This window comes from Bos grunniens, chromosome 11 (assembly GCF_055505025.1).
Source record: "Bos grunniens cultivar Pamir isolate PY7600 chromosome 11, Bosgru_T2T1.0, whole genome shotgun sequence".
NCBI lineage: Eukaryota > Metazoa > Chordata > Mammalia > Artiodactyla > Bovidae > Bos > Bos grunniens.
The window spans coordinates 7,024,472-7,050,012 of record NC_141175.1 but is presented as its reverse complement, the minus strand read 5'-3'; the positions used below and the strand labels follow the sequence as shown (position 1 = coordinate 7,050,012).

At 55.6% G+C, this 25,541-nt stretch overlaps 1 protein-coding gene across 6 annotated transcripts in view; it reads left to right on the top strand.

Moving 5' to 3' along the window:
• Window positions 1-25,541, top strand: part of HMCN2 (hemicentin 2) — a 178,744-nt gene that overhangs the window by 134,904 nt on the left and 18,299 nt on the right. For 5 of the 6 annotated variants that reach the window (XM_086323475.1, XM_086323476.1, XM_086323474.1 and 2 more), the window contains 24 exons: window positions 959-1,090; window positions 4,051-4,194; window positions 4,287-4,446; window positions 4,536-4,660; window positions 5,516-5,699; window positions 8,546-8,643; window positions 9,181-9,447; window positions 10,203-10,393; window positions 10,851-10,932; window positions 11,027-11,163; window positions 11,768-11,909; window positions 11,996-12,140; window positions 12,923-13,050; window positions 13,893-14,049; window positions 14,875-14,996; window positions 15,580-15,744; window positions 17,022-17,129; window positions 17,350-17,484; window positions 17,847-17,981; window positions 18,544-18,734; window positions 20,424-20,637; window positions 21,548-21,682; window positions 22,855-23,045; window positions 24,603-24,684. In XM_086323475.1, the coding sequence (XP_086179601.1) occupies window positions 959-1,090; window positions 4,051-4,194; window positions 4,287-4,446; window positions 4,536-4,660; window positions 5,516-5,699; window positions 8,546-8,643; window positions 9,181-9,447; window positions 10,203-10,393; window positions 10,851-10,932; window positions 11,027-11,163; window positions 11,768-11,909; window positions 11,996-12,140; window positions 12,923-13,050; window positions 13,893-14,049; window positions 14,875-14,996; window positions 15,580-15,744; window positions 17,022-17,129; window positions 17,350-17,484; window positions 17,847-17,981; window positions 18,544-18,734; window positions 20,424-20,637; window positions 21,548-21,682; window positions 22,855-23,045; window positions 24,603-24,684 (3,570 nt within the window). Of the gene's footprint in view, window positions 1-958; window positions 1,091-4,050; window positions 4,195-4,286; window positions 4,447-4,535; window positions 4,661-5,515; window positions 5,700-8,545; window positions 8,644-9,180; window positions 9,448-10,202; window positions 10,394-10,850; window positions 10,933-11,026; window positions 11,164-11,767; window positions 11,910-11,995; window positions 12,141-12,922; window positions 13,051-13,892; window positions 14,050-14,874; window positions 14,997-15,533; window positions 15,745-17,021; window positions 17,130-17,349; window positions 17,485-17,846; window positions 17,982-18,543; window positions 18,735-20,423; window positions 20,638-21,547; window positions 21,683-22,854; window positions 23,046-24,602; window positions 24,685-25,541 lie in introns of those variants that run through there. The other variant, XR_015135732.1, reaches the window with a different exon arrangement.

The window sequence follows — 25,541 nt, the reverse complement described above, 5'->3', positions numbered from 1 at the left end:
AGGTGGTGCTAGGGGTAAAGAAACTGCCTGCCAATGCAGGAGACATAAGAGACTCAGGTTCGATCCCTGAGTCAGAAAGATCCCCTGGAGGAGGGCATGGCAATCCACTCCAGTATCCTTACCTGGAGAATCCCACAAACAGAGGAGCCTGGCAGGCTATAGTCCATGGGGTAGCAAAGAGTCAGACACGACTGAAGTGATTCAGCATATACACGTTGCATTGTATACCAGCCGGTGAAGCAGAAATGAGGAGACACAGAGAACTTGAGCAGCTGGCCACAGCAGGCTGCAAAGGAGACTGGGAAATGTAGTTTCTGCCCGAGTGACCCTGTGCGAGATGGGAAGGACAGGTAGAGAGACACCAGCTATCTGCCACAGATGCCAAAGCCTCAGCTTCTGTACCACCGGGACAGTGGATGGATCCAACCCCGACCATACTGAATACCAGTGTTGAAAATTATTGATACCAGGTCTGCTGCTGCTCAAAGCTCATAGCTCCTTCTCCTGATGGCCACCTTGATGAACAGGGAGAGGGTGCAATGTCTGGTCCTTGAGAGAGAAGATGTTTCATCCTGAGCACAGCCATCTGTGTTCCACTGGCAGTGGCTGCCTGTGGTGCATGACTTCATGCTGGCTGAGCAGGAGAGAGTGTTGGGATCGATTAGTGATGTCTGCCCTGGCATAGGTTAACACCTGCTGATGCAGTAGTCACATATTTACCATCTTTGGGCTAAGTGTTCTCCCTCTGGGCTCTGCTTTGTAAATGTTTGGAAATAGCCAGCTGCTGGTCGTATTTACGTTTGTGGATAAAACAACTCACATCCGCATCAATGGCAAAACATAAAATGTCAGCTCCTAAGCACAGGGAAGTGCTTCTCAGGCCTCCCTGATCGGCCCGAGAGGAAGGAAGTAGGGGGCAGAGTCATAGGATTCTGGGAATCTGGCTTCTCTCCTGCAGTGCCCCCGACGTTTGAGAACCCAGAGACGGAGATGGTGAGCCGGGTGGCTGGGAGCCCCCTGGTCCTGAGCTGTGACGTGACCGGGGTCCCTGCACCTGCTGTCACATGGCTGAAGGACAGGATGCCTGTCGGTGAGTCCATCAGTCCTTATCATTTTGCTGCCAAGTATTTCTTTGTTTGGGGTTCTCCTGGTACCTCAGTGGTAAAGAACCTGCCTACCAATGCAGGAGACACAGGTTAGATCCTTGGGTCAGGAAGATCCCCTGGAAAAGGAAATGGCAACCCACTCCAGTATTCTTGCCTGGGAAATCCCATGGACAGAGGAGCCTGGCGGGCTACAGTCCACGGGGTCACAGAAGAGTCAGACACAGCTTAGCGACTAAAACAGCAACAAGTTTCTTTATTTAATGAAATGGCAATGAAAGCAGAAGGGGATAGTTGGGTTTGTAACTTCACTTGCTTGGCAAAATCAAAAGCCGGCAGCACCTTGTTGATCCGTTCCCCCATTTGTCTCTCAGCCCTGCTGGCCTTGAAATCCCAACACTGAGGACCATTCACATGGGGGCTTGGTGGCTCCTGTGTTTGTGTCCACAGAACAGAAACTCAGAGTGGGTGCTGAGGGTACAGCTGGCCTGACCCTGGGCTCCACAGTGGCCCCCAAAGCTGCTCCTCCTCCAGCACCTCAGCTCTGTCTAGCCCAGCTGTTGGTCACCTCCATCCAGGTCTGCATCCTTGCCCCACTCTTACTCTCCCCCAACCCACTCGCCCATTAGTCAGTAGGTGCCTCTTCTTGTCAATGTAAACATCTCTGGGGCCAGCCCTGCTCTCCACCCCTTAGCCTCTTCCATCTCAGCCCCTATGGCCCACACCCCTGGGTGAGGGCACAGCCCCTACACTCATCTCCTGGACCCCGTCCAGGACCTCAGTGCAGGCTCCTTTGGGGCAGAAAGGATGGCAAAGGGCAGGTCTGGGCGTGTCAGTTATCTGTTGAAAATCCTTCCATGGCTGAAGTCCTCAGGACCACAACCCAGGAGGCCCTTCAGGGCCAGGGCCCACTGGCCAGGGCCAGCCCCCCTCCATCCTGCTCCATGCTCCAGATGGACCTAGCTGCTCTCAGCTCCTTGCATATGCCTGTGTCTGTCTGTCTCTCTCAATAACAGCTTTACTGAGATACAATTCACATACTATACAATTTACCCAATTAAAATGTATAATTCAGTTGTTTTTTGTATATTCACACAGCATATCCACAATCAATTTTGGAACACTTTTTAACTTTATATTTTATTTTTCCTTATTTATTGTAGTATAGTTGTATAGTTGATTTACAATGTTGTGTTAATTTCTGCTGTACGGCAAAGTGATTCAGTTATGTGTGTGTGTGTGTGTGTGTGTGTGTGTGCGCGTGTGTGTGGCTTCCCAGGTGGCTCAGTGGTAAAGAATCTTAAAGAATCTGCCTGTCATTGCAGGAGATGTGAGTTTGATCCCTGGGTGGGGAAGATCCCCTGGAGAAGGAAATGGCAGCCCCCTCCAGTATTCTTGCCTGGATAATCCCATGGACAGAGGCGTCTGGTTGGCTACTGTCCATGGGGTGCAGAGTCAGACACAACTGATCATGCATGCATGCATATATATATATATATACACACACATACTTTTTAATACTCTTTTCCATTATGGTTTATCACAGGGTATTGAACAATTCCCTGTGCTATGCAGTAGGACCTTGCTGTTTATAAGTTTGGAACATGTTTATCACCCAAAGGAAATCCCTTACCCATCACCTTCACTCGCAGTCACTCTGGCCTTAGATAACCCCTACCCTACTTTGTCATTATAAATTTGCCTGTTCTGGACTCTTCATGTAACATGTGGGATCACACAACACGTGGCCTCTTGTTCCATTTAGCACCGTGTTTTCAAGGTTCATCCATGTTGTCGCACATGTCATTCTTCATTCTTTAAGTCTTTTTTTCATTCATTTTTGTGGCTGGACGTTCCACTGTGTGAATCTATCACGTTTTTTTGTCCATCTGCCAGTCGATGGATGTTCGTGTTGTTTCCACCTTTGGCTGTGAGGGATAACACGGTGAATGTTCTTGTACAAGTGCGTGGCGTACGCTTTCCTTCTTTGATATATGCCTAGCGGTGGATTGCTCTGGACTCTCTTCTCTCTGGCCTTCAGCTCCTGGCACATGCCATTTCTTTCCTGAAATACCCACCCTGGGCTCCCGGAACCACGTCCACTTTCACCTGGCTGATTCAGACCCACTTTCCAGTCTCAGCTGAGACTCACCTCCTGCAGAAGCCTGGCCTCGTCTCTCCAGGCTCCGTCAGGGTTCCACAGGGCCGGGCACACGGGCGTGTGCCTGTGTCACTGTCTCTGAGGCATTTTGATCTCCTTGAGGACAGGGACCACATTTCACCTGTCTTTGATTCCTGAACTCGCTGTTGGGTTTGTAGTAGTTGCTCAATACATTTTGTGCTGAAGGGCTGGCTGGACAGATGAGGATCTGAGAGAGGGCAGATCAGCCTGGGCTGGTGCAGTTGGAGAAGGCTTTGGGGCAGAGGTGCCACTGGAGAACACAAGGGGGAAGCATTCCAGTCTGGGGGGGTGTGCAGCCTGAGCAGAGTCTCAGAGGAGCCCCTTGCTTGACTCATATCAAGGTCAGTGAGTGGCTGGTTTGCCGTGATCCACAGGGGCGGAGGGAAAAATTGGAAAGGAGGTGGGAGATGAGCTGGGCCTGAGAGTCAACAGGAAGAGGAGCAAGTCCTAGACAATAAAGGGAGTGGGATCCCTTGGGGAGAAATGTCCCCAGTGGAAGGGTGTATGGAGGGGTTGGTTATAAGGACTGACGCAATCTAAGGCACCCAGGCTGGGGAAGGCTGTGATGTGTCTGGGCCTCAGTTTCCCCATGAGCGTAAGAAAGGGGTGGGTAATTCAAGGGTTCCTGGGGTGTTTCCAGCCTTGTGAGTGGGCATCAAGCACCCTCCCAGGGAGTCACGTGGCTTTTGTGTCTGGGCCCAGTGGTGGCACCTGGGGCGATGGGTCTGAGCAGGTGACGTCCAGGCCTGCCCCTCCTTCCTGCAGAGAGCAGCATGGCACGTGGTGTGGTCTCCCGGGGGGGCCGTCTCCAGCTGAGTCACCTGCAGCCAGACCAGGCTGGCACCTACACGTGCGTGGCTGAGAACGCCCAGGCTGAGGCCCACAAGGACTTCGTGGTGGCCGTGCTGGGTACGTCCGCACCCTGAGCCCCTCCCGTGTCCCACGCCCCCCACACCAGCCCCAGCTTCTGCCCCAGGGCCTCACCACAGCCCCTGCCACAGTGGCCCCCCGGATCCAGAGCTCAGGCACCACTCAGGAGCACAGCGTCCTGGAGGGGCAGGACGTGCAGCTGGACTGTGAGGTCGACGGGCAGCCTCCCCCATATGTGGTCTGGCTGAAGGATGGCAGCCCGCTGGATGAAAGCGTGGGCCCCTACCTCTGGTAAGGCCCGGCTGGCACCCTCCCCGTCCCAGGCGGTGAGCCTCCATGTCCTCACACACCTGCCTCCCGGCTCTCTCTCCCTGTGACAGGTTCTACCTGAATGGCAGCTCCTTGGTGCTGAAGGACCTGAGGGCCTCAGACTCAGGTGCCTACACCTGCGTGGCTCGCAATGCAGCCGGCGAGGACGCCAAGCTCTACACCATCAATGTGCTGGGTGAGCGGCCAAGGGCGCGGAGCGGCAGGCAGTCCAGCCGTCCCAGGATGGCAGCAGCCCGGCCAACACGGGGCCTCCACTGGGGCGTCTGGAGGGTGCAGACACGGCCCTGGTGGGGGGCACCTGGTGAACCCCTATCCAAGCCCCCTCTGTGAGCCAGGCCCGTCTGGCCTCTCTGGGCCTCTGCCTCATCCCCAGGCCGGGGCACAACTGCTCCAGGTGTACAGCAAGCGAGTCAGGGGATAAAGGAGAGACACCGGGGGTGTCATCCTTGCCGGGAGTGGATGTGGCTCCAGGACCACGTGGTGATCGCCACGTGCTGATTGCAGTGGCAGAGGTCTAGGTATCAGTGCCATCTGCTGGGACTTCCCTGGGGGGAGCCCACCTCCCCTCCCCTGACCCCCTAGCTCTTGTTGTTCAGTCGCTCGTTCGTGTCCGACTCTTTGCGACCCTGTGGACTGCAGCACGCCAGGCTTCCCTGTCCTTCACCATCTCCCAGAGTTTGGGCAGACTCATTGTCCATTGAGTCTGCAATGCCATCCAACCATCTCATCCTTTGTTGCCCACTTCTCCTGCTGCCTTCAATCATTCCCAGCCTCAGGGTCTTTTCCAATGAGTCAGCTCTTTGAATCAGGTTAAAGTATTGGCACTTCGGCATCAGTCCTTCCAATGAATATTCAGGTTTGATTTCCTTAAGGATGGACTGGTTGGATCTCCTTGCAATCCAAGGGACTCTCAAGAGTCTCCTTTAGCGCCATAGTTTGAAAGCATCAGTTCTCTGGCACTCAGACTTCTTTACGGTCCAGCTCTCTGACCCCATCACTGTTCCTTCTTTCCTCTCTGCCCTCCCATCAGTGCCTCCCACCATCGAGCAGGGGCCAGAGGGTGCGGGGACCCTGGTTCACAGGCTTGGTGATCTGGTGAGCATGGCGTGCCCCGTCCGGGGCTCCCCGCCTATCCACGTGAGCTGGCTCAAGGACGGCCTGCCCCTTCCGCTCTCCCACCGCACCCACCTCCACAGCTCTGGCCGCACCCTCCGGTAAGGCAGTGGTTTCCCAGCCCACCAGCCAGTACCCCAGACATCCTGCTCAAGCAGCTTGCTTAAAAACACAACTGAATGGCTTTTAGACTGAAAATAATATAAACATATAGAAGTTTTTGACGAGGGGAACAAGAGGACCCAAATGGAACTCCAGAAATGAAAGTGGCCTCTGCCCTCAGGTTTTCACAGCCCAGTAGGGGAGGCACAGATCTGGGTGATGACATCCGGTTGCAGCTGACTCAGCCTAGCCCTGGTAGGAGAAATCAGGGAAGGCTTCCTGGAAGAAGGTGCCTGAGCAAAGTCTTCACGCATTCAGCAGCACTTCTGGAGTGCTTGCTGTTCCAGGTGCCGTTCCAGAGCACTGGGGTGGAGCAGTGAGCAAGACAAAGCCTCTGCTCCTGCAGTTGTGGGGATGGAAAATAAGCAAGTATAAAAGTGACATGTCACAAGAGATGTGTGCTCGGGTAAGGGAGTAGGAAGTGCCCGTGGAGAGCACAATTTTAGGGTGGCCGGTGGCAGGCACTCAGAGGAGATGACACTTGAGCAGATGTGGAAGGAGGTAAGAAGGGGAGGTGAGTGGATTCCACGGGAAAGAGTTCCCAGGCGGGAAGAGCAGGTTCAAAGGCCCTGAGGTGGGCATGTGGCTGTGCGTTCTAGGAACAGAGCTGGAGGGTTGGTGAAGGGAAGGTTTGTCAGGCGACATAGGGCTTTGTAAGTGCTTCAAAAGACTTGGGTTTTCCTAAGGAGAGAAGGGGAGCCCTGAAAGGGTTTTCAGCGGAGAAGCCTCGTGATGTGGCTCGACTTTTGCGTCTGTGGTAGAATACACATAAAAGAACCCCAAAGAATTGGTGCTTTTGAACTGTGGTGTGGAGAAGACTCTTGAGAGTCCCTTGGACTACAAGGAGATCCAGCCATTCCATCCTAAAGGAGATCAGTCCTGGGTGCTCATTGGAAGGACTGATGCTAAAGCTGAAACCCCAATACTTTGGCCACCTCATGCAAAGAGCTGACTCGTTGGAAAAGATTCTGATGCTGGGAAGGATTGAAGGCGGGAGGAGAAGGGGACGACAGAGGATGAGATGGCTGGATGGCATCACTGACTCAATGGACATGAGTTTGAGCAAGCTCCAGGAGCTGGTGATGGACAGGGAGGCCTAGCATGCTGCAGTCCATGGGGTCACAAAGAGTCAGACACGACTGAACTGACTGAACACATAAAAGAGAATCTAGCGTTTTTACGTGCACTGTCCAGGGCACTGAGGACACTCACGCTGTTGGGCAGCCATCCCCATCGTCCTTCTCCAGAGCTTTGCCTCTTCTCAAACTGCAGCTCTGAGCCATTAAACACCAGTTCCCCACCCCTCCCCATCTCCTGGCACCTAGCATCGCACTTTCCGTCTGTGAATTTGCCTTATTCTGAGTCTCTCGTGTACGTGGCATCACGCAATAGTTGTCCTCTGTGACAGCTTTATCTCACTTAGCATCATGTTCTCAAGATTTGTCCATGTTGTTGTTTAGTTGCTAAGTGTGTCCTACTCTTTGTGACTCCGTGGAGCCTTCCAGGCTCCTCTGTCCATGGGGATTTCCCAGGCAAGGATAACGGAGTGGGTTGCCGTTTCCTCCTCCAGGGGGTCTTCACGACCCAGGGATCATCCATGTTGTAGCTTGCGTCAAAGTTTCCACCCTGATATTTAAAGCTGAATAATGTCACGCGGTATGTGTAGAACACATTTCCTTTATCCATCCACTCACTCTTGGACACTTGGATTGCATCCACATTTCAGCAGTTGTGTGAATAATGCTGAAAAATGTGAATAATGCTGCCGTGGACATCGTAGTACGCATATCCACTTGAGCTTCTACTTTCACTTCTTTGGGGTTGTGACTTAGGCTGCAGCGTGGACGGCAGACTGTACTGTAGGCAGACTGTAGGGCTGAGGGTTAAGTAGGAGGGTGTTCTGGGGCTTCAGTCATAATCTAGGGGAGACACAATGGGGGGGCCTGGGTCAGAGCCCCATGACGGGGGTGATGGCAGTGGTCCAGCTGGTGGTGTCGTGGAGAGAGGAGAGATGGCGGGAGGAGTTGAGCAGGGCTCTGGGATCTTTATCCGGAAACTTGGAAGGCTGAGTCTCCATTTTCTGAGACGGGCCCACAGTGGAAGGAGCGGGTTGAGGGTTGAGACCTGGGCTCTCTTCACACATGTTGGTTGGAGAGATTCTTGGACATAAGGAAAGATGGAAACCAGGCACTGGATACTCTAGTTGGGAGTTTAGGAAACAGGCGCTTGGAGATGGTCTGCAAACAGGTGGTGTTGGAAGCCAGGATGGGCTGCAGTCCCCAGGGAGCGAGTGTGAGCTGTGCCCAGGTTGCCAGCATTAGGGCGGGTATAACAGACATTTCAGGGTCACTGTGGACATTGACAAAGGCAACTCAGGAGGAGTGGTCAGGGTGAAAGGGGATTCAACAGACAGTGGGGTTCAGGCAGTGGAAACAGTGAGTAGAGATGTCTGATGAGTCCTGAAAGCTGAGTGGAATTGTCTAGAAGAAAGGGGTGGGAATAGCAGACCGCCCTGGGGAGGGATGGTGGAGCTTCAAAATTTGGGAAGCAGGAAGTCTGGGTGCAGAGTGAGGTGGGCAGAGAAGGCAGCAGGGGTGGAGGTGGGGAGTCTGGGCTTCATCCTGGGGGTTTAAGCAGAGGCAGGACCTGGTCAGGTGTATGTTTCAGAGCCCCGCCCTCTGGCCGGTGAGATGTTAGGGAAGGGATGGAAGAGAATGGGGTCTGAGTCCCTCTCTCTCTTTCTCCCCCCCTCACTCTCGTCCCTCCCTTTGCTCGAGGGCGTCAGGATTTCCCAGGTGCAGCTGGCGGATTCGGGCACCTTCACCTGTGTGGCCGCGAGCCCCGCAGGTGTGGCCAACAGGCACTTCATCTTGCAGGTGCTCGGTACGGAGCAGGGGGCGGGTTACCAGGCCCTTTGGCCTCAGGGTTGAGAATCAAGGCCCTGTCCCCGCCCCTCCCCTCTGAGTGGAACCGAGGGTTGGCCCTCAGGGATGTCAAGGCAGGGCACACAGTCAGCCTCTGGCTCATTCAGTCACTCTTTCATTGATCTCACAAGTGGTTCTCGGACACGAGTGTGCCAGGGCCTCACCAGGCCCCGGGATACGGCAGTAAGCAGAGGTGGCCGCTGCCACTAGGAGGCCCATGAGGAAAACAGCTCTGTAGAAAGACAATTAAAATTCCAGGCGACTGGTGATGCCAGGGGAAGGGGCGGATCCCAGGGAGCACTGAGGGGGCACCTCACCTGGCCTCAGGGTTTCAGGGAAGGCTCCCTGGAGAAGGTGAGGTCTAAGTTATGGACTGGAGATGAGAAGGAATAGACCAGGAGAAGGGCACTCTGGCCAATAGTTAGTCTGTGCAGAGGTCCAGGGACCACCTGGCATCAAATGAATTGACTCGTGCTCACTCTTTGGCTCTGCACAGTGCCCCCTGTCCTGGAGCCGGCCGAGTTTCAGAATGACGTGGCAGTGGTCCGTGGCTCCCTGGTGTTCCTCCCCTGTGAAGCCCGGGGAAGCCCCCTGCCCTTTGTGTCATGGGTGAAGGACGGGGAACCATTGTTGCCCCAGAGCCTGGAGCACGGGCCTGGCCTGCTGCTGGAGGCAGCGGAAGCGGGGCACGCGGGGACCTACTCCTGCGTGGCTGTGAGCGAGGCGGGGGAAGCCAGGAGGCACTTTCAGCTGACCGTGATGGGTGAGTCGCCTGCCCCCAGGGCCAGCTTTTCTGGGCTGGGGGTGGAAGGGGGTCCCCAGGGTGGGGAGCACAATGGAGAAGGTGGTGAGGGAGGTGAGCACCCCAGAGGCTTGGGGCTTAGGGAACAGGTCTTGCTGACCTGGCTGCAGTGGCTGGGGGCCCAGATTCTTCATTCCCCTGGGACTGTGCCCCCCCATCTCATCACCCAAATCTTGTAAAGCAGGAAAAAAGCCACTGAGGTTTCGGGGCTCTGGGTCTCAAGCACAAGATTTTGCAAGAGCTGTGCCACATTGAAAAGACGCATCTCCCTTCATACTGTTTCCTGGTTGGTTTTAAAGCACAGATAATTGCCCCAGGCAGACGAGCCCACGGTCTGATGCTTTTAGGACCCTCCAACACCATCACCAGGTCTTCCCTGGTGGTTCAGTGGTAAAGAATCTGCCTGCAATGCAGGAGACACGGGTTTGATCCCTGGGTTGGGAAGATCCCCTGGAGAAGGAAGTGGCTACCCACTCCAGTATTCTTGCCTGGGAAATCCCATGGATAGAGGAGCCAGGTGGGTTACAGTCCATGGAGTCGCAAAGAGTCGGACATGAATGAAGAACTAAATAGCAGCAGCGGTAACACGATCACCACCGCCTGTTTGCAGCCTCGTCTGCTGTCAGCATCTGGGTGGTGGTGGGGGGGGACAAGCCCCAGCTCCCAGTGCTCCCGGCACGGCCCTCAAGGCTGAGCCAGGTTGCGGTGTCTTGCAGATCCCCCCTACATCGAAGACTCAGACCAGCCGGAAGAGCTGTTGCTGACCCCTGGAACCCCCTTGGAGCTCCTGTGTGATGCCCGGGGCACCCCCACACCCAACATCACCTGGCACAAGGATGGGCGGGCCCTGAGCTGGCCAGAGGATGGCCAGGGGGCCAGGCGGGTGCTCCGGGTGGAGGGTGTGCAGGTGCGGCTGCCCCAGCTGCCACGGGCCGAGGCTGCAGAGGGGAGGGCGGGGCCCAGCAGCACTCGGCAAGGTTCGGCCAAGCTCCACTTTTGTTTGGGGTGTGAGGATATGAAGATGATCCCCTTGGCCCGGGGCCACGCCCTTGGGAACCCCCAGTCAGGTCTGACCCAAGGCTGATGCGGAAACCAGATAAACCCCTAGCCCAACCAGAAAAGAACTGGTACAGTCCAGGGGGACTTCCTGGAGGAGATGAGCTCTGCCCTAGCCCTGAAATAAGGGCGAGGCAGTAAAAGGGAAGGAAAGTCCCAGAAAGGAGAACGGGCTGTTAGCAAAGGTGGGGTGGCAGGCAACAGGCCTGAGTCTGAATCCTGGGCCCTTAGCTGTGTAAGTGGGAAGCCAGGTCAGGAGCCAGGCAGGCTGGGGCCAGAGGCAGCTGCTCACCCTGCTCCATCCCCAGGTGAGCGATGCTGGGCTGTACACTTGCCTGGCCCACAGCCCTGCCGGAGAAGTTGAGAAGAGCTTCCGGATAAGAGTTCAAGGTATGGGGTGCCAGAGTTGGGGCAGGAGAGGAAGGCAGGGTGGGACAGGCAGAGGTGAGTCCCTCTTTCATGCCCTCTCTGCCTGCCCCACCAGCCCCCCCAAATGTCATTGGGCCCCATGGCCCCCGCTTTGTGGTTGGCCTGGCCCCTGGACAGCTGGTTCTAGAGTGCTCGGTGGAGGCAGACCCAGCACCGGAGATCGAGTGGCACCGAGAAGGCATCCTGCTGCAGGTGGGTGCCAGGCTGGGCATCCTGGGGCACTGCCTTCTGTCCCTTTCGGGCCCCAGACCCTGGGCAGACTGGCTCCCAGGTGCCAGGAGCCTGTTTGGTGCCAGCACTGTGCATACCTGCTCTCCTGATTGTTAAGTTATATCTCCACCCTGTTAAATTGTTATATTATCATTACCTCATATTGGTGATGGGGCCACTGAGACAAGGCTAAGGTTTGCACCCAGGACTTTTGATGCCTATCTGTACTGTACCTTTGAGCCAGGCCTCGTGACTGTGTGGCCTGGGGACCCTTCCTGAAGTTCTCTGTGCTCACCCCTGAAATGCGGCCCATTTGCAGCTGTGGATTCAAGGACTGTAGATCTGAGGGAGGCTCCAGCTCCTGCTTTGAGCGTGAGCCCCCTGCAACAGGCCCGAAGGCGGAGCTCCAGGGAGGATGCCCTTCCCTCCCAAAGGAGCCTGTTTCCCCAGAGAGTCCTCAGCTGGGCACAAGTGCAGGGGCTGTGGGCCAGTCCCACTGGTTCCATGACCCTGCCGCCCAGGGGGCTGGGCAGGGCCAGCCCCGCACTGATGAGGGTCTGCCACCGGGGGCGGGGGGTCTCTCCAGGCGGATGCCCACACCCAGTTCCCCGAGGAGGGCAGATTCCTCCAGCTGCAGGCCCTGAGCACGGCCGACAGCGGCGACTACAGCTGCACCGCCCACAACGCGGCGGGCAGCACCAGCCTGGCCTTCCACGTGGAGGTCCACAGTGAGTGCTCCTACCCTACCCGCCCTGCCCACCGTCTGGAGAGTGACGGACTCCCAACACCCGCTCCCTCTGTGCCCCTCCTCCAGCGGTGCCCACCATCCAGTCAGGACCACCCACAGTGAACGCCTCCGTGAACCAGACGACCCTGCTGCCCTGCCAGGCAGACGGTGTCCCCCAGCCCCTCGTGAGCTGGCTGAAGGACGGGGTCCCCCTCGATCCCGGGAGCACCAGGTGGGTGCTGGCAAGGGAGGGCCTTAGGGAGGGGCTCAGGTACCTCTCTGCAGGTTGTAAATGGAAGCCCACCTGGGCAGTTGGAGCAGAAAGGACATGGGTCTTCTCAGAACCCAAGGGCAGGTTCTCAGGGCCTGAGAACCCCTGTCTGTCTGTCTGTGTCTGGTTTTGACTCTTGTTTGCTAATCTCTGTTTCCGTGTGCAGGTTTCAGGCCTCTCTGTCCCTCAGATCAATTTTCTATACCTTCTTTTTCTGTGAACAGGTTAGGGATGCTCCCCCACCAGCCTCCCACACCACCCAAGTTATAACTCCTCTGTTCACACAAGTTGCAGAGCCTGGAGAGCTGTCTGTGAATCCCAGTTCCAAATTCCCAGGGCAGAGAATTCCATTGGCCCAGCCTGCGGGGCGTGTTTGTCCCCCGTCCAATCGGCTGTGGCCATGGGTGGGATCACAGAGTACAGACATGGCCCCCAGGAAAGGGCAGTTGCCAGATCTGATCTAGAGGCTGTTCTCAGAAGGAGTGGGGGTACCATTGCCCGCTGGCTCTTGGGGAGAGGCTGGGTCAAGGTGGGAGCATGGAAGGCTGGAAGCAGCCCCACTCACCCTTTCTGATTCTAGGTTGCCATGTGGGTTGCTGCCCACGGCCGTGACCCCCACCCCACCCCAACCTTGGCCTAAACCTGCAGGACTCCTGAGTTAGCACCTTCTTGCTGGAAAATTGAGGGACCGAGGGGAGGGTCTTGCTGGAGACACAACCAGGGGTCCCCGCCCTGTGTTCCAGGTTTCAAGTTCTGCCTGAAGGTTCCCTGAGGATCCAGCCAGTCCTCGCCGAGGACGCTGGCCACTATCTCTGCCTGGCATCCAACCCTGCAGGTTCCGATCGGCAGGGTCGTGACCTCCAGGTCTTTGGTAGGTAGACGAGGGAAGGTGTGTTTTTTGTTTCAGCACCCACTCCCTGTCGGGGCCAGGTCCTGCTTAGCTTCTGGGTCATCCTAGCTGTCAGGAGCCAAGAGCAATGGCCTCCAAATGTTTTTTTGACTATGAAGCCCATTGGTTAAAAGTTTTGAGTGTGTATACTCAAAGATGCATATTTATTTTTATGCAAACATATACACTTACTAGGAAGTGAAGTCGCTCAGTCGTGTCCGACTCTGCGACCCCATGGACTGTAGCCTACCAGGCTCCTCCGTCCATGGGATTTTCCAGGCAAGAATACTGAAATGGGTTGCCATTTCCTTCTCCAGGAGATCTTCCCAACCCAGGGTTTGAACCTGGGTCTCCAGCGTTGTAGACAGACGCTTTACTATCTGAGCCACCAGGGAACAGTTACTACTGTACTATTATATTGAGTGATAAAAGATGTACAAGCTGTATCACACTCAGAATCACTGAGCCAGAAGCTCTAATCTGCTCTTCAATCTGATTGATCACCTTGGTGGAGGCAGCTGAGACCTGGCCTCAGGCAGGCTGCTGGGGAATTTTGCCCTGGAGGCCCCATTCAAGGAGAGGTAGTTAGGGAGAAGCCAACCTCAAGGGTGAGCAAAGGTCCCATCACCCCAGCTTTGGGAGCCCATTGGAAGACCCACGTGGGGAGTTTCTCCTGCCTCCCTGTCCCTGCTTCCTCGGGGATGGGTTGAAGGGGATAAGAGTAAACCCTGCTCCTCGACTTCATCTCTGGGCACAGCCCCACCAGACCCCCTGCCCCTGCCCACATTCCACACCCTGTCTCCTGATCACTGCTTTCTCCCCAGAGCCTCCAGCCATCGCCCCCGGCCCCTCCAACCTGACCCTGACCGCTTACACCCCAGCCTCACTGCCCTGTGAGGCCAGTGGCTCCCCCAAGCCCCTCGTGGCCTGGTGGAAGGACGGACAGAAGCTGGACTTCCGCCTGCAGCAGGGCGCCTACAGGTGCTGAGCTGGTCCTTCCAGGGACTTTGTGAGATCCTCAGGGTGGAAGAGGGCTTGCCCATCTCACAGACGGGGAGCTGGGTCAGAACTGAGGTAGGGACTTGCTTGGGTCAGAACCGAGGTAGGGACGTGCTTGGGTCTCACTCACCAAAGCCAGCACCAGAACTTTTGTGTCCGGACCTCAGGGGGCAAGGAGGTCTTTACAGGAGATGCTCGGTAGGAGGTGGGGGCACTGGGGACATACAGCCAAATGGGGAATATATGGCCTTTGAAACCACTTCAGTCACTATTTCAAAACCCACCTAGAAGCTTAAGTTCATGCTGGCTGAGACTGAACCCGTATAGTGCCTGTAGCAGCCTTGGTCTCCTTGTTTCTCAAGTGTGATCCTGAACAGATCCCTGGGAGGATTGAGGGAGCCGGTTCAGCAGTGAATTCACCAGGTGTTTCTTGTATTAGGTGCCGGGTCATGTGGAGCTTTGTGATGAAACAGGCGTTCAGTGGACACAAGCAGTTCTAATCAGGGCTTTGGATGTGGTTGTATTGCAGAAGTTATCCTAGGTGGTGACTTTAGAAAACGTTCTAGAGTTATGGAGAAACCCAGGCGCAGACATTAAAACGCCCACAAACTCAACAGCTAGACCTTAGAAGGTGGAAAATTCTAGGAGAAACTTTTTGAGTCGGCACTGGGGGCCAAAGACGGGAAGGGGAACAGTCTGGAGACACATGCCCTGCCTCCAAGTTCCCCAGGCGGGGAAGCCATGGCGGCTGGTTTCAGGTCAGCCAAGCCAGTCACTTAGCAGGTGACTGTCTGTCTGTCCATCCAGACTCCTGCCCTCCAATGCCTTGCTCCTTGAAGACCCCAGCCCCCAGGACTCAGCCCTGTTTGAGTGTGTGGTGAGCAATGGAGTGGGCGAGGCCCGCAAGCTCTACTGGGTGACGGTTCATGGTGAGTTCAGGGTCAAGGCTGACAGCTTATGGGAAATTCACAGTCAGGGGTGAAGGTTGAGGACAGTGTCTCCCTCTCCTGGGTGCTCTCTGCCTGCAAGGACCTGAGGGTTCCTCTCTTTGCTTCCTGAATCACCTCCTCCAGGAAGCCCTCTCTGATCCTTCCCTCCCACACTGACATAACCCAACTCCAGCACAGCCTGTGGGAGCTTGTAGGAGAGGCTTCTCCCTAAATCCAGAATGTTCTGAACCAAAATCTGACCTTGTCATCACCCCAGATAAAAGCCCCTCCCACCATGGCTGCCCATTGCCCTCAGGATAGAAAGCTCAGTGTCACTTGGGCTCACAAAGTCAGCCCTGCTGACCCCCAGGTTCAGCTCAGCTTTTTGCTCCTTACCTCGGGACCTTTGCACGTGCTGTTCCCTCTGCAGTGAACACTCTTCCCTTCACCCAGGCGCACCTGCTCTTCCTTCAGATCTCATCCCTGCTGTGCCCTTGTGTCTGGGTCCGTCTGTCCTTCTCATCCGCTTGGCTCCAGGGCTCTGCGTTCCCCAGGGGACCGCAAGCCCTGACCTGTGTTTCAGTGCCTCCCGCCATTGCCGACGACCAGACAGACTTCACCGCGACCATCATGGCACCCGTGGTCCTCACGTGCCACAGCACGGGTGTGCCAGCCCCGGTCGTGTCCTGGAGCAAAGCAGGCACCCGGCTGGGGGTGCGAGGCAACGGCTACCGTGTGTCTCCTTCAGGTGAGTAAGGCTGAGCCACGTGGACCTCTGCAGAGGGGACACTAAGGAACCCGGGCAGAGGCCGTGAAAGCAGCCCCCTGGGGCCTGGTGGTTGCGCAAGATGGAAAGTTCTGGCCCGACTCTGCCATTCCCTCACTGTGTGACCTGGGAGAACCCTCTGACCCTCTCTGAGTCTCCCCGTCCAATCACTGGAGTGTTGATATTCATCAGTCGGTCCTTGATGCTAGCTGGTAAATCCGTGCTGCTTAATGACAAAATGAGAAAGATAAGAGCTATGTGAGAGTTTTCATACAGCTGGTTTTAGCTCATTAGAATTGTCCTTTATCCTGAAACCGTGCTTTTCTTAATAATTTGGGGTCGAAAGTTTTTATGAGATTCAGGTGAAAGTAGATGTGATGTGACTTAAGTAGTAGTAGATGTGACTTAAGTGTCTGCTTGTCAAAATAAAAAGTTGGCAACTTTACGGGGATTCTCCAAATTAAATGTATTTGTTAGCTGATTGGTTAGGGAAATCCTAAAGTATGTGAACCGATGGCCAGATCTGTAATTGTCCAGCTCTTTCAAAGCAATAGACCTCTTCCTTCTGACTAGTGGCTATGAGGAAGCCGGACACGTGAGAGAAGCTAGGTTCTGGTTCCATTTGGAGCTGGGGTGGGTGCTGCAGAGTAGTCCAGAGTCAGGCGGGCCTCACTTCCCTTGCCCACTCAGGAGGCCCTCAGGGGTCTACAGGGGATGATTTAAAAACCACCTTACCTGACTCTTAAGGTGCAGCTTACAGCCTGGGAAGGTTAAAATGGTGTTCACTGAGCAGCCAACACTGAGGGAGAGAGGGCAAACGGAGGACAGAGGAGGTGGTAACCCAGGATGGCTTCCTGAAGGAGGCAAATGTTGAGCAGAGCACAAGGGTAACAGGGTGAAGGCCTGTGGAACCTTGCTAAGGTGGAGGTGGGCCAGGGATTCCAGGTGGGGCAGTGGCAGATTCAGGCACATCACACCTAGAAAAGCCTAAAGATCATTCTGTGTGATTCTACATTGTACACCTGGCCCAGAGACTGGAAGATGCAGAGAGCGGAAGGGACCTTCCCATGTTACGCTCTGGGCAGGGAGAGAGGCAGGCCCAGGTTCTCCCATTCTCCTTACAAATGGGCGGGGAGGCGGGTTGAGTGGCCCGCAACAGAGACACCAGGGTGGGATGTGTAAGAGCCCAGGTGGCTTCCTCCCTGGGATGTCCGTTCTGGGTCCCCTCATCCCTCTCTGTGCCCCATTCCCACCCACAGGGGCCCTGGAAATCGGGCAGGCCCTCCCCATCCACACTGGCCGCTACACCTGCGCGGCCCGCAACGCTGCAGGCATGGCCCACAAGCACGTGGTCCTCACTGTGCAAGGTAAGCGTCCCCGGGCCAGACAGCCGTGCCCTGGAGGCAGGGAGCAGATGGAGGGCTAGGGGATTCTCTGGGAGAAAAGACTCAGCCTGCCTATGCCCTCTGTTCCGAGGTTTCCGGAGCCCCCTATTCCCTTTAGAAGCCTTCTCTCTGGTGCTCAGACCGCCCCCCCACCCCGGTTGGAGGTGTCCCCAGGGACCTCTGCTGCCCTGTTCCTTTGCAGCCTCCCCTGTGGTGAAGCCACTGCCCAGTGTGGTCTGGGCGGTGGCCAAGGAGGAGGTGCTGCTGCCCTGCGAGGCCTCGGGCATCCCTCGGCCGAGCATCGCCTGGCAGAAGGAGGGGCTCAGTGTGCCTGCAGGTGAGTCCCCTCTTGGGGTCCTCCTTCCTGTCCTGGGGCTGCCCACTCCTGCAGAGAGGTCTGGAAAGCCCGTGCCCTGCCCAGAGGCATGGCACTCACCTCCTGCCCTCCTGTCTTCCCTCACCAGCCCAGAGCCCTTCATTCTGCCTGAGCGCTCAGAGGCTGGGATGGGGGACTGAGGAGGGGGACAGCCCAGACGGGCTCTGGGTCCAGCTTCCAGGCTTACCCTGTCCCCCAGTCAGCCTGTGGCCACAGCAAGTCACTTGCCTGGTCAGACCAAACCACCCAAGCAGCCTTCCTGCCCTCCCCAAGGGTCCTGCTGCCTCAGCCACCAGCTCCCAATTCCTCCCCACCAAATCCAGGGGCCGGTACCCAGGTCCTCCCCGGTGGACAGCTGCGGATTATCCATGTCAGCCCAGAGGATGCTGGGAACTATTTCTGCCTCGCCCAGAACAGCGCAGGCAGTGCCGTGGGGAAGACTCGGCTGGTGGTGCAAGGTGGGCCCGGGGGGGTGACCAAAGTGGATCCCAGTGAGCTAAGGGCTTTGAGACTCCTGAGAGCCCCTCCAGTCTCTGCCTGGCTCTGGTCCCAGGTGGGGCATGTCCCTGCGTCCATGCCTATTCCAGCATGGCTGGTGGTTCTAGAAGGAATTCAAGGAACACATCTCCTATTTTCGCGCCCAAGGTCTGGCTTCAGACAGAAACTCCGGTCCTCTCTGCTTCCTCTGACCTCTCATGGGAAACGAGTCTGGTTGCTCTTCGTTCACGTTTGCTTTGCAGTAGCAACAGTCATTTCTGTGGTGTTAGTCCCTGTGTGTGCGTGTGTGTGAATGGGGTCACTGCATCACAGCTTCACCAAACGCAAGAAAATCCCCAGGTTGTGCCAGACCACGGGCAATGGCTTATGACCAGGGGACAGCGGAGTCGGGGGTGAGGGGGAAGGCAGCAGGTGAGGTGGAAGAAGGGGCTGAGGGTGTGCCAAGTGCCAAGGGCACTGGGACAGGGGCAAGCCACCCCAGGCCAGCCCCAGTTCCTGAGCGGACTCCCCTTCCCTGCACAGTCCCGCCTGCGATCAAGACTGGGCTCCCCGACCTGTCCATCACCGAGGGTGCCCACGCCCTCTTGCCCTGCACGGCCACCGGCAGCCCCGAGCCTAAGGTCACTTGGGAAAAGGATGGCCAGCCTGTGTCCGGAGCCAAGGGGAAGTTCACCATCCAGCCTTCCGGGGAGCTGTTGGTGAAAAACTCGGAGGTGAGGGTCTGGCCCCTGGGAGCAGAGGGAGATGATAGTCACAGCAGGAGCAGCAGACGCCTGCTGCGCACCGACTGTGTGTCATGCTCTGTGCTGAGCCCCGCGCAGCTTCTCAATCCTAGAATCTGGGCAAGCAGGTATTATCACCCCCGCTACAGATGAGGAAGTGCTTCCCCGGTGGCTCAGTGCTTAAGAATCTGCCTGCCAGTGCGGGAGACCCAAGTTCGATCCCTGGGTCAGGAAGATCCCCTGGAGAAGGAAATGGCAACCCACTCCAGTACTCTGGCCTGGGAAATCCCATGGACAGAGGAGCCTGGTGGGCTACAGTCCGCGGGGTCTGAGTCAGAAGCAACTTAGTGACTAAACAAGAACAGATGAGGAAACAGCTTCAGCATGTACCCAGGTGTCCAAGACACGCTGTTGCCAAGAGGCAGGATGGAGTTGAATCAGGGCCTCTGTGGCTAGTTCCTGGGGAGGGAAGGAGCCCTGGAGGGAGGGAGAGGGATGCGTGGCAATGACTTCATGTCCCCAAACTGCCCCTACTGTTCTCAACCTGAGCCACGGGCGTGAACGGGACCCGGGCCCCCTTTCCCTGTCAGCATGCATCATGTGCTATAATGAAGAAAAGTTGCTCTCCAGTCAGATGGGCGGCTGGCTGCTGGGCGGGCAAACCTAAGGGAGTCTCAGGGCCAGGGATCCTGCCACACAGGGAACCAGATGTGCAGTGGTGAGCCCTGTTGAGATCCCCGTCGGGACGTCTCCTCTCAGAGGACTGGCCTCAGGGGTGATGGATGAGCGAGCTCAGGTCCCGTCCTGCGCACATAAGAAGTGCTCAGCAAATAGTGACTGTTACAAGTGTGTGGTCAGGCCTGGATGATAAAGGCTGAAAATTCAATAAACAATCAAATGAAGAATTTTTTTAAAAAGGGAATTTTATTTGAGCCCAACTGAGGATTATAACCCAGGGGACCTGTTAGACATCAAAGACACAGTCGCATACATTTTTAGGACAAAAAAAACATACATCAAAATGAGATACAGGTATTGTAGATAAAATTCACCAAAGACACATACTCCAGGTAAGCACATACAAAGTGAGCAGCGAGTCACTGTGACCCGCTTAGAGAGCTGTAAAAGAATGCTTTTCTTTTAAGAAGTTATGTTGCTAGCATCAGAGGAAAGAAAAAAGATTGGTCTTTACGGCCAAGCATGCACATCCGTCTTTGAGGAGGTCTGGTTAATGAGTAAAGCACTTTAGGGAAGGGAAGGGGAGGCCCAAAAAGACACAGAGAGAGAATCTGGTGTTTCATCTTTCCTGTCCTGGCCTTAAAATATAAACTTCTTTCATCAAAGCACACAGCCAGGACTTCCCTGGTGGTCCAGTGGTTAAGACCCTGTGCTCCCAGAGCAGGGGGCGCGGGTTCCATCCCTGGGTGGGGAACTAAGATCCGGCAAACCGCACATGGCACGGCCCAAGAAAGAAAACCAGTGCCTAGCCATATGAAGGTGGCAGGGAGGTGCAACGGTGAAGCCGAGCCGTTTGCCAGCTGTGTGACCTGGGGCAAGTCACTTTGCCTCTCTGGGCAGCATGGTCCAAGGGAACCTTCCAGGGAGCAGGTCCCCAGGGAACATGCTGGCCAGTGCTGGAGAGGGAGCAGATCTCAGGCTGACCCGTACCTTTGCCCACAGAGCCAGGATGCTGGCACTTACACCTGTACTGCTGAGAACGCCGTGGGCCGTGCCCGCCGCCGAGTGCATCTCACCATCCTGGCCCTGCCTGTCTTCACCACTCTGCCCGGGGACCGCAGCCTGCGCCTCGGGGACAAGCTGTGGCTTCACTGTGCGGCCAGGGGCAGCCCTACACCCCAAATAGGCTGGACCGTCAACAACCGGCTGGTCACAGGTCTCGGCCTGCTGGGGGCGGGCGGGACAGGGACCCGGGACCCTGGGAGGTTGAGGAGGATGGGGAAGAGGGTGCCAGTCAGCCTGTGGGTTCTGGGTCTCCAGACTTGGCCCTGCATGGGGGGAACAGGGCAAACACACGTGGCCCTACGTGACCAGTCACAGGTCAGATCCGACAAGAAGCCGCCTGCAAAAAAGACTCAACCCTGGAGACCTCCGGGCCAGGAACAGGGACCAAGCTCCAGCCCAACCCCTCAGCAAACTCCTTTCCTGGGGGGCTCTTTCCTTCCACCTGCACCTCAGGCTCTATTTTGGGAGGCCCAAGGGTTGGATAGCATCACCGACTCAATGGACACGAACCTGGCAAACTTGGGGAGATAGTGAGGGACAGGGAGGCCTGGCATGCCTCAGTCCATGGGGTCACAGAGTCGGATGTGATTTAGCGACTGAGCAACAGCAAGGTCTATCCAGGCCCCGTGGTATATAGAGTAGGTGCTCAACAAGTGTCTGTTGAATGGATGAGTTGCTAAGCACTTGCCCTTATTCCTAATGTAGGGACGTGTCTAATGATAGGGAAATCAAAGGCTGGCCATAGCACCTATCTGTATGTAAATCATGGCATCATCTCTACAAGTGTCTCGTGTTAATAGGTCCCCAAAGACCTAACCCGGGCCACTCATCAAACTCAGCGTGAACTTGAAAATGAGAAAAGGCAGGTCCTCAGCTGCATCCTCTAACATGGCCTGTGCCTGCCATCATCAGGTCTGACTTGCTTAGGCTTCCAGCAGGGAAAGGGACACTGCCTTCATGAAGCACCTGCTGGATACCCAGGCCCGAGTTAAGTGTTCCAGGCAGGAGGTCCCGGCACCCTGAGCCTGGAGCTCCACGGGGCGTCTCTTTCTCTGCCACAGAAGGGGTGTCCGAGCAGGACGGGGGCAGCACGCTGCAGCGGGTGGCAGTCACCAGAGAGGACAGCGGGGCCTACGTCTGCTGGGCGGAGAACAGAGTGGGCCGTGTGCAGGCGGTCAGCTTCGTCCACGTGAAGGGTAGGGAGTGACCCCCTGGTCTTTCTCCAGACTTCTGCTGACCCAGTTTAGTGGCTTTTCTAAGAAACCAGCCTCCTAATCTCTGAATCAGTACCTCTCCACCCTGGTTGGGCTTTGGAATCTCCTGGGGGATTTCATAAAACCCCGAGGCCCAGATTTCACCTGACCTGTAAAGACGAGGCCCCAGCATCAGTATTTTTTACCCTCCCCAGATGTCTTGGGCCTTCCAAGGTGGCAGTAGTGGTAAAGAACCCGCCTGCCAATGCAGGTAGATCTAAGAGATGAGGGTTCAATCCCTGGGTCAGGAAGATCCCCTGCAGGAGGCCATGGCTACCCACTCCAGTATTCTTGCCTGCAGAAGCCTTGGACAGAGGAGCCTGATGGGCTACAGTCCATAGGGTTGTAGAGAGTCGGACACAAGTGAAGTGGCTTAGCATGCCCAGATGCCCCGAGTGTAGGTAGAATGAGATCTGACTCATTGACCTTCAGCACTACCCTCAGCTGAACAGGGTAAGTGTGGGAGGGTGAGAATCTCGCCAGTCTTCCAGTTGCCCCCCACAGCCCTCCTCCCCCAGGAGCAGCCCAGTAACCCTCATGGCACCATGACTTGTAGATTCAACTTTAGATGGGAGGATGGGGCCCAATGGACAGATTGAGCTGCCCACAGCACCAGGACTCTACTGTTGGTAGATTCAACCTCAGGAAACCAGCAAGGGTGAAAACCGGCACAGGGCAGCCAAGAGTGGTTTAAGTGTTGCTTGGAATGAGAATTGGAGATGTCTTAGTGTTGCTGTGTCTGACAGAGGTGTCCTAATGATCATGTCGTCTTTGTTTTCCAAAGTACCCTACGAGTATATGACACTCATACCATTTCTCGCCTCCTGTGCCTGTCTCAGGCATCACTAATCAATCGTAGCACTATTCCCACTCAGCTTCAAATCCTTCTCAGCACGGTGTTCCTGGCAGCCACTGCCAAGCTAGTGCACTTGACCCATGACATGGAAGTTGTTTGCTATCCCAAATGCGTTAACTTTACACAGCCATGCCAAACCAGCAGAAGCCTCTGTGGGTCTTTGGGGTCTGGCAGGCAAGCCTTTGGGGATGGATTCGTGGGAGGCTTAACCTAAAGGAAATCTCCTTTCTGAGCCGCTGTCTGATGTCACCTGACACAGAGGCCCCTGTCCTACAAGGGGAGTCATTTTCCTACCTGGTGGAACCCGTCGGAGGCAGCGTCCGGCTGGACTGTGTGGTCCGTGGAGACCCGACGCCTGACATCTACTGGATCAAAGATGGCCTTCCGCTGCGGGGCGGCCGGCTCCGGCACCGGCTGCAGAATGGCTCACTGATCATCCGCAGGACGGAGGCAAGGCGGGGCCCGGGGCTGGGCTGGGGCCACCCAGGACAACCTCTGCTCTGTCTGATGGCCCGAGACAGTTGTTCAGTAGGTTGGCACCACCTGATACAGTCTACAAAGCACTTTCCTGCCCATACCCAGAGATTCTCCCCCAACTAACTAGGGTGACCTCCAGCCAATGACTTCACTTCTCTGCACCTCAATCACCTTATCCATTCAATGGGGCTAATAATCATCCCACGTCATAGATGTGCAGTGAGATGACCCACACCAGGTATCTGCGAGTGACTGGCCCCTCGGTAATGCTAATATATATAATTGACAACCACCCCGTGGAGCAGAGTAAGCAGATAAGAGTGCCCCGTTTTACAGATGAAGACACTGAGGGTCAGAAAGGCCCCCAGTCAATAAGCACCTGAGTCAAGACCCCACCCCAGGTAGCCTGATTCCTATTCCACACTGTTTCCAAAACCTCGAGCTCAGAGGCAGTCTCTGCTTGCTCACCTTTGCTTCTGTGTCCCAAGTCCCAGTGGCTGCGCAGAAACCCACAGTTCGGGGCTGTCATGGACTCACTTTAGAGGTCCTTGATCTCACTTATTTGGGAGCCTGTCTCAGACTGGTATCAAGACAGCTATAGTAGCAGCGACAGGGCTTCCCTGACCTGCATATTTACATTGTGGGGCCAGGCACTGTGCCTCCAGTTAGTAAGTGTGATCTCATTTGATGCTTACAACGATCCTATCATCCCCATTTTAGAGATGGGGAAACTGAGTCTCCAGAGACATGGTCATGCTCTAGTAATGGGTTCAAGGTGCTAAGCAGGGGAGCCAGAGCCGGTCTCATCTTGGACTGACGCCCAACTCGGCACTCTTAATTGCATGCCATGCCTCCCGCTTAGAGTCCCTTGGGAGTGGCCTCCCGGATATGATCTTCTGGGTGTGGACCCTGGCCTTGGCTGCCCCTAGCTCCATCTCATGGCGGTACTGCCCCTCGGAAGTGAATCTGAGCCAGCATTCTTCCCGAGTTGCCTCATTGCCGTGGTCATGGATATCCTAGGACGAAGTCTTCCCTTTCACCAGGGCCAGGAAGTGCTGCAAACCCTCCCTCCTACCCCGGAAGTCTTGCAGCTGTGCACCCAAGGAGCCTGCAGTTCAGAAACCTGTTCTTTCTAACTCAGTGTTGCCCAGACTTTTTTTTTTTTTTTAAAGGCATCCCTAATGATGTGCTGTGGTGTCATAATACTTTAATGTACATAATTTAGAAGAGGTGGATCTCAAGCATGCTTTGGCAGCATATGGCTCCACTTAGAGCCATGAACCGCCACCACCCTTAAGCTGCAAGTATGAAAGGGGCAGGGTTTCCTCTCTGGATTCTACAGCGTAGCGGCCACGTCTGCCCAGCTGATGGAATGCGTGGGCCCCTGGCTGGTTTGGGCTCTCAGCTCCTTCCCGGTTAGGTGGGCCTTGCTCCAGGGGCCCCTTCCTGTGTCCAGCTGTCCCCAGATGCTCCCCGCCGCCCTCGCCCTCCTCTCCTGAACTCCATGCCCCCTCCTGTGCCCGCCTGCAGATGGACGACGCAGGACAGTACCAGTGCCTGGCAGAGAATGAGCTGGGCGCGGTGGAGAAAGTGGTGGTCCTTGCACTGCAGAGTGAGTCTCCAGCCCACATTTCCTGGGCCCTGGGCGGGGGGCACCAGGTGACGGGGGTCCTCAGGGGGCAGCTGTGCTGAGGCTGTGGCTGTCTGATGGGACAGGAAGGCCAGTCTGAATATTTACTCAGAACACACAGTTGAAGTCCCATGAATTGTCTCTGCAACGTGGGATGGGAATCAGAGGCTGGTGAGTCCTGGGTACCCAGCAGCCAGGCCTGGGGGAACCTGTTATGCAGAACTCAAGGGACTTCCCTGGTGGTCCGCTAGTTAAGTCTCCACGCTTCCGATGCAGGGGTATGGGTTTGATCCCTGGCTGGGCAACGAAGATCCCACACGCTGCAAGGCACAGCCAAATAAATAAAAAGTTAAAAAAAAGAACTCAAAACTGTCACCAAGATGATCACGACAGCTCCTACATTTGCCAAGCAGCTTATAACTAACAAAGCACCTTGTGAGCCTCAAAATAACCTTATGAAACAGTCTAAATAGGAATTTTAAAAGTTTTTATTGGAGTATAGTTGATTTACTAGTATAATGTTGTGTTAGTTTCTGCTGTACAGTAAAGTGGAACAGTCATGCATACACATATATCCACTCTTTTTTAAGATTCTTTTCCCATGTAGGTCATCCCACATGGAGTATGGAGTGCCCTTTGCTATGCAATAGGTCCCTGTTAGTTATCTATTTTACATGTAGTAGTGTGTATAAGTGCAGAAGGCAATGGCACCCCACTCCAGTACTTTTGCCTAGAAAATCCCATGGACGGAGGAGTCTGGTAGGCTGCAGTCCATGGGGTGGCTAGAGTCGGACACAACTGAGCGACTTCACTTTCACTTTTCACTTTCATGCACTGGA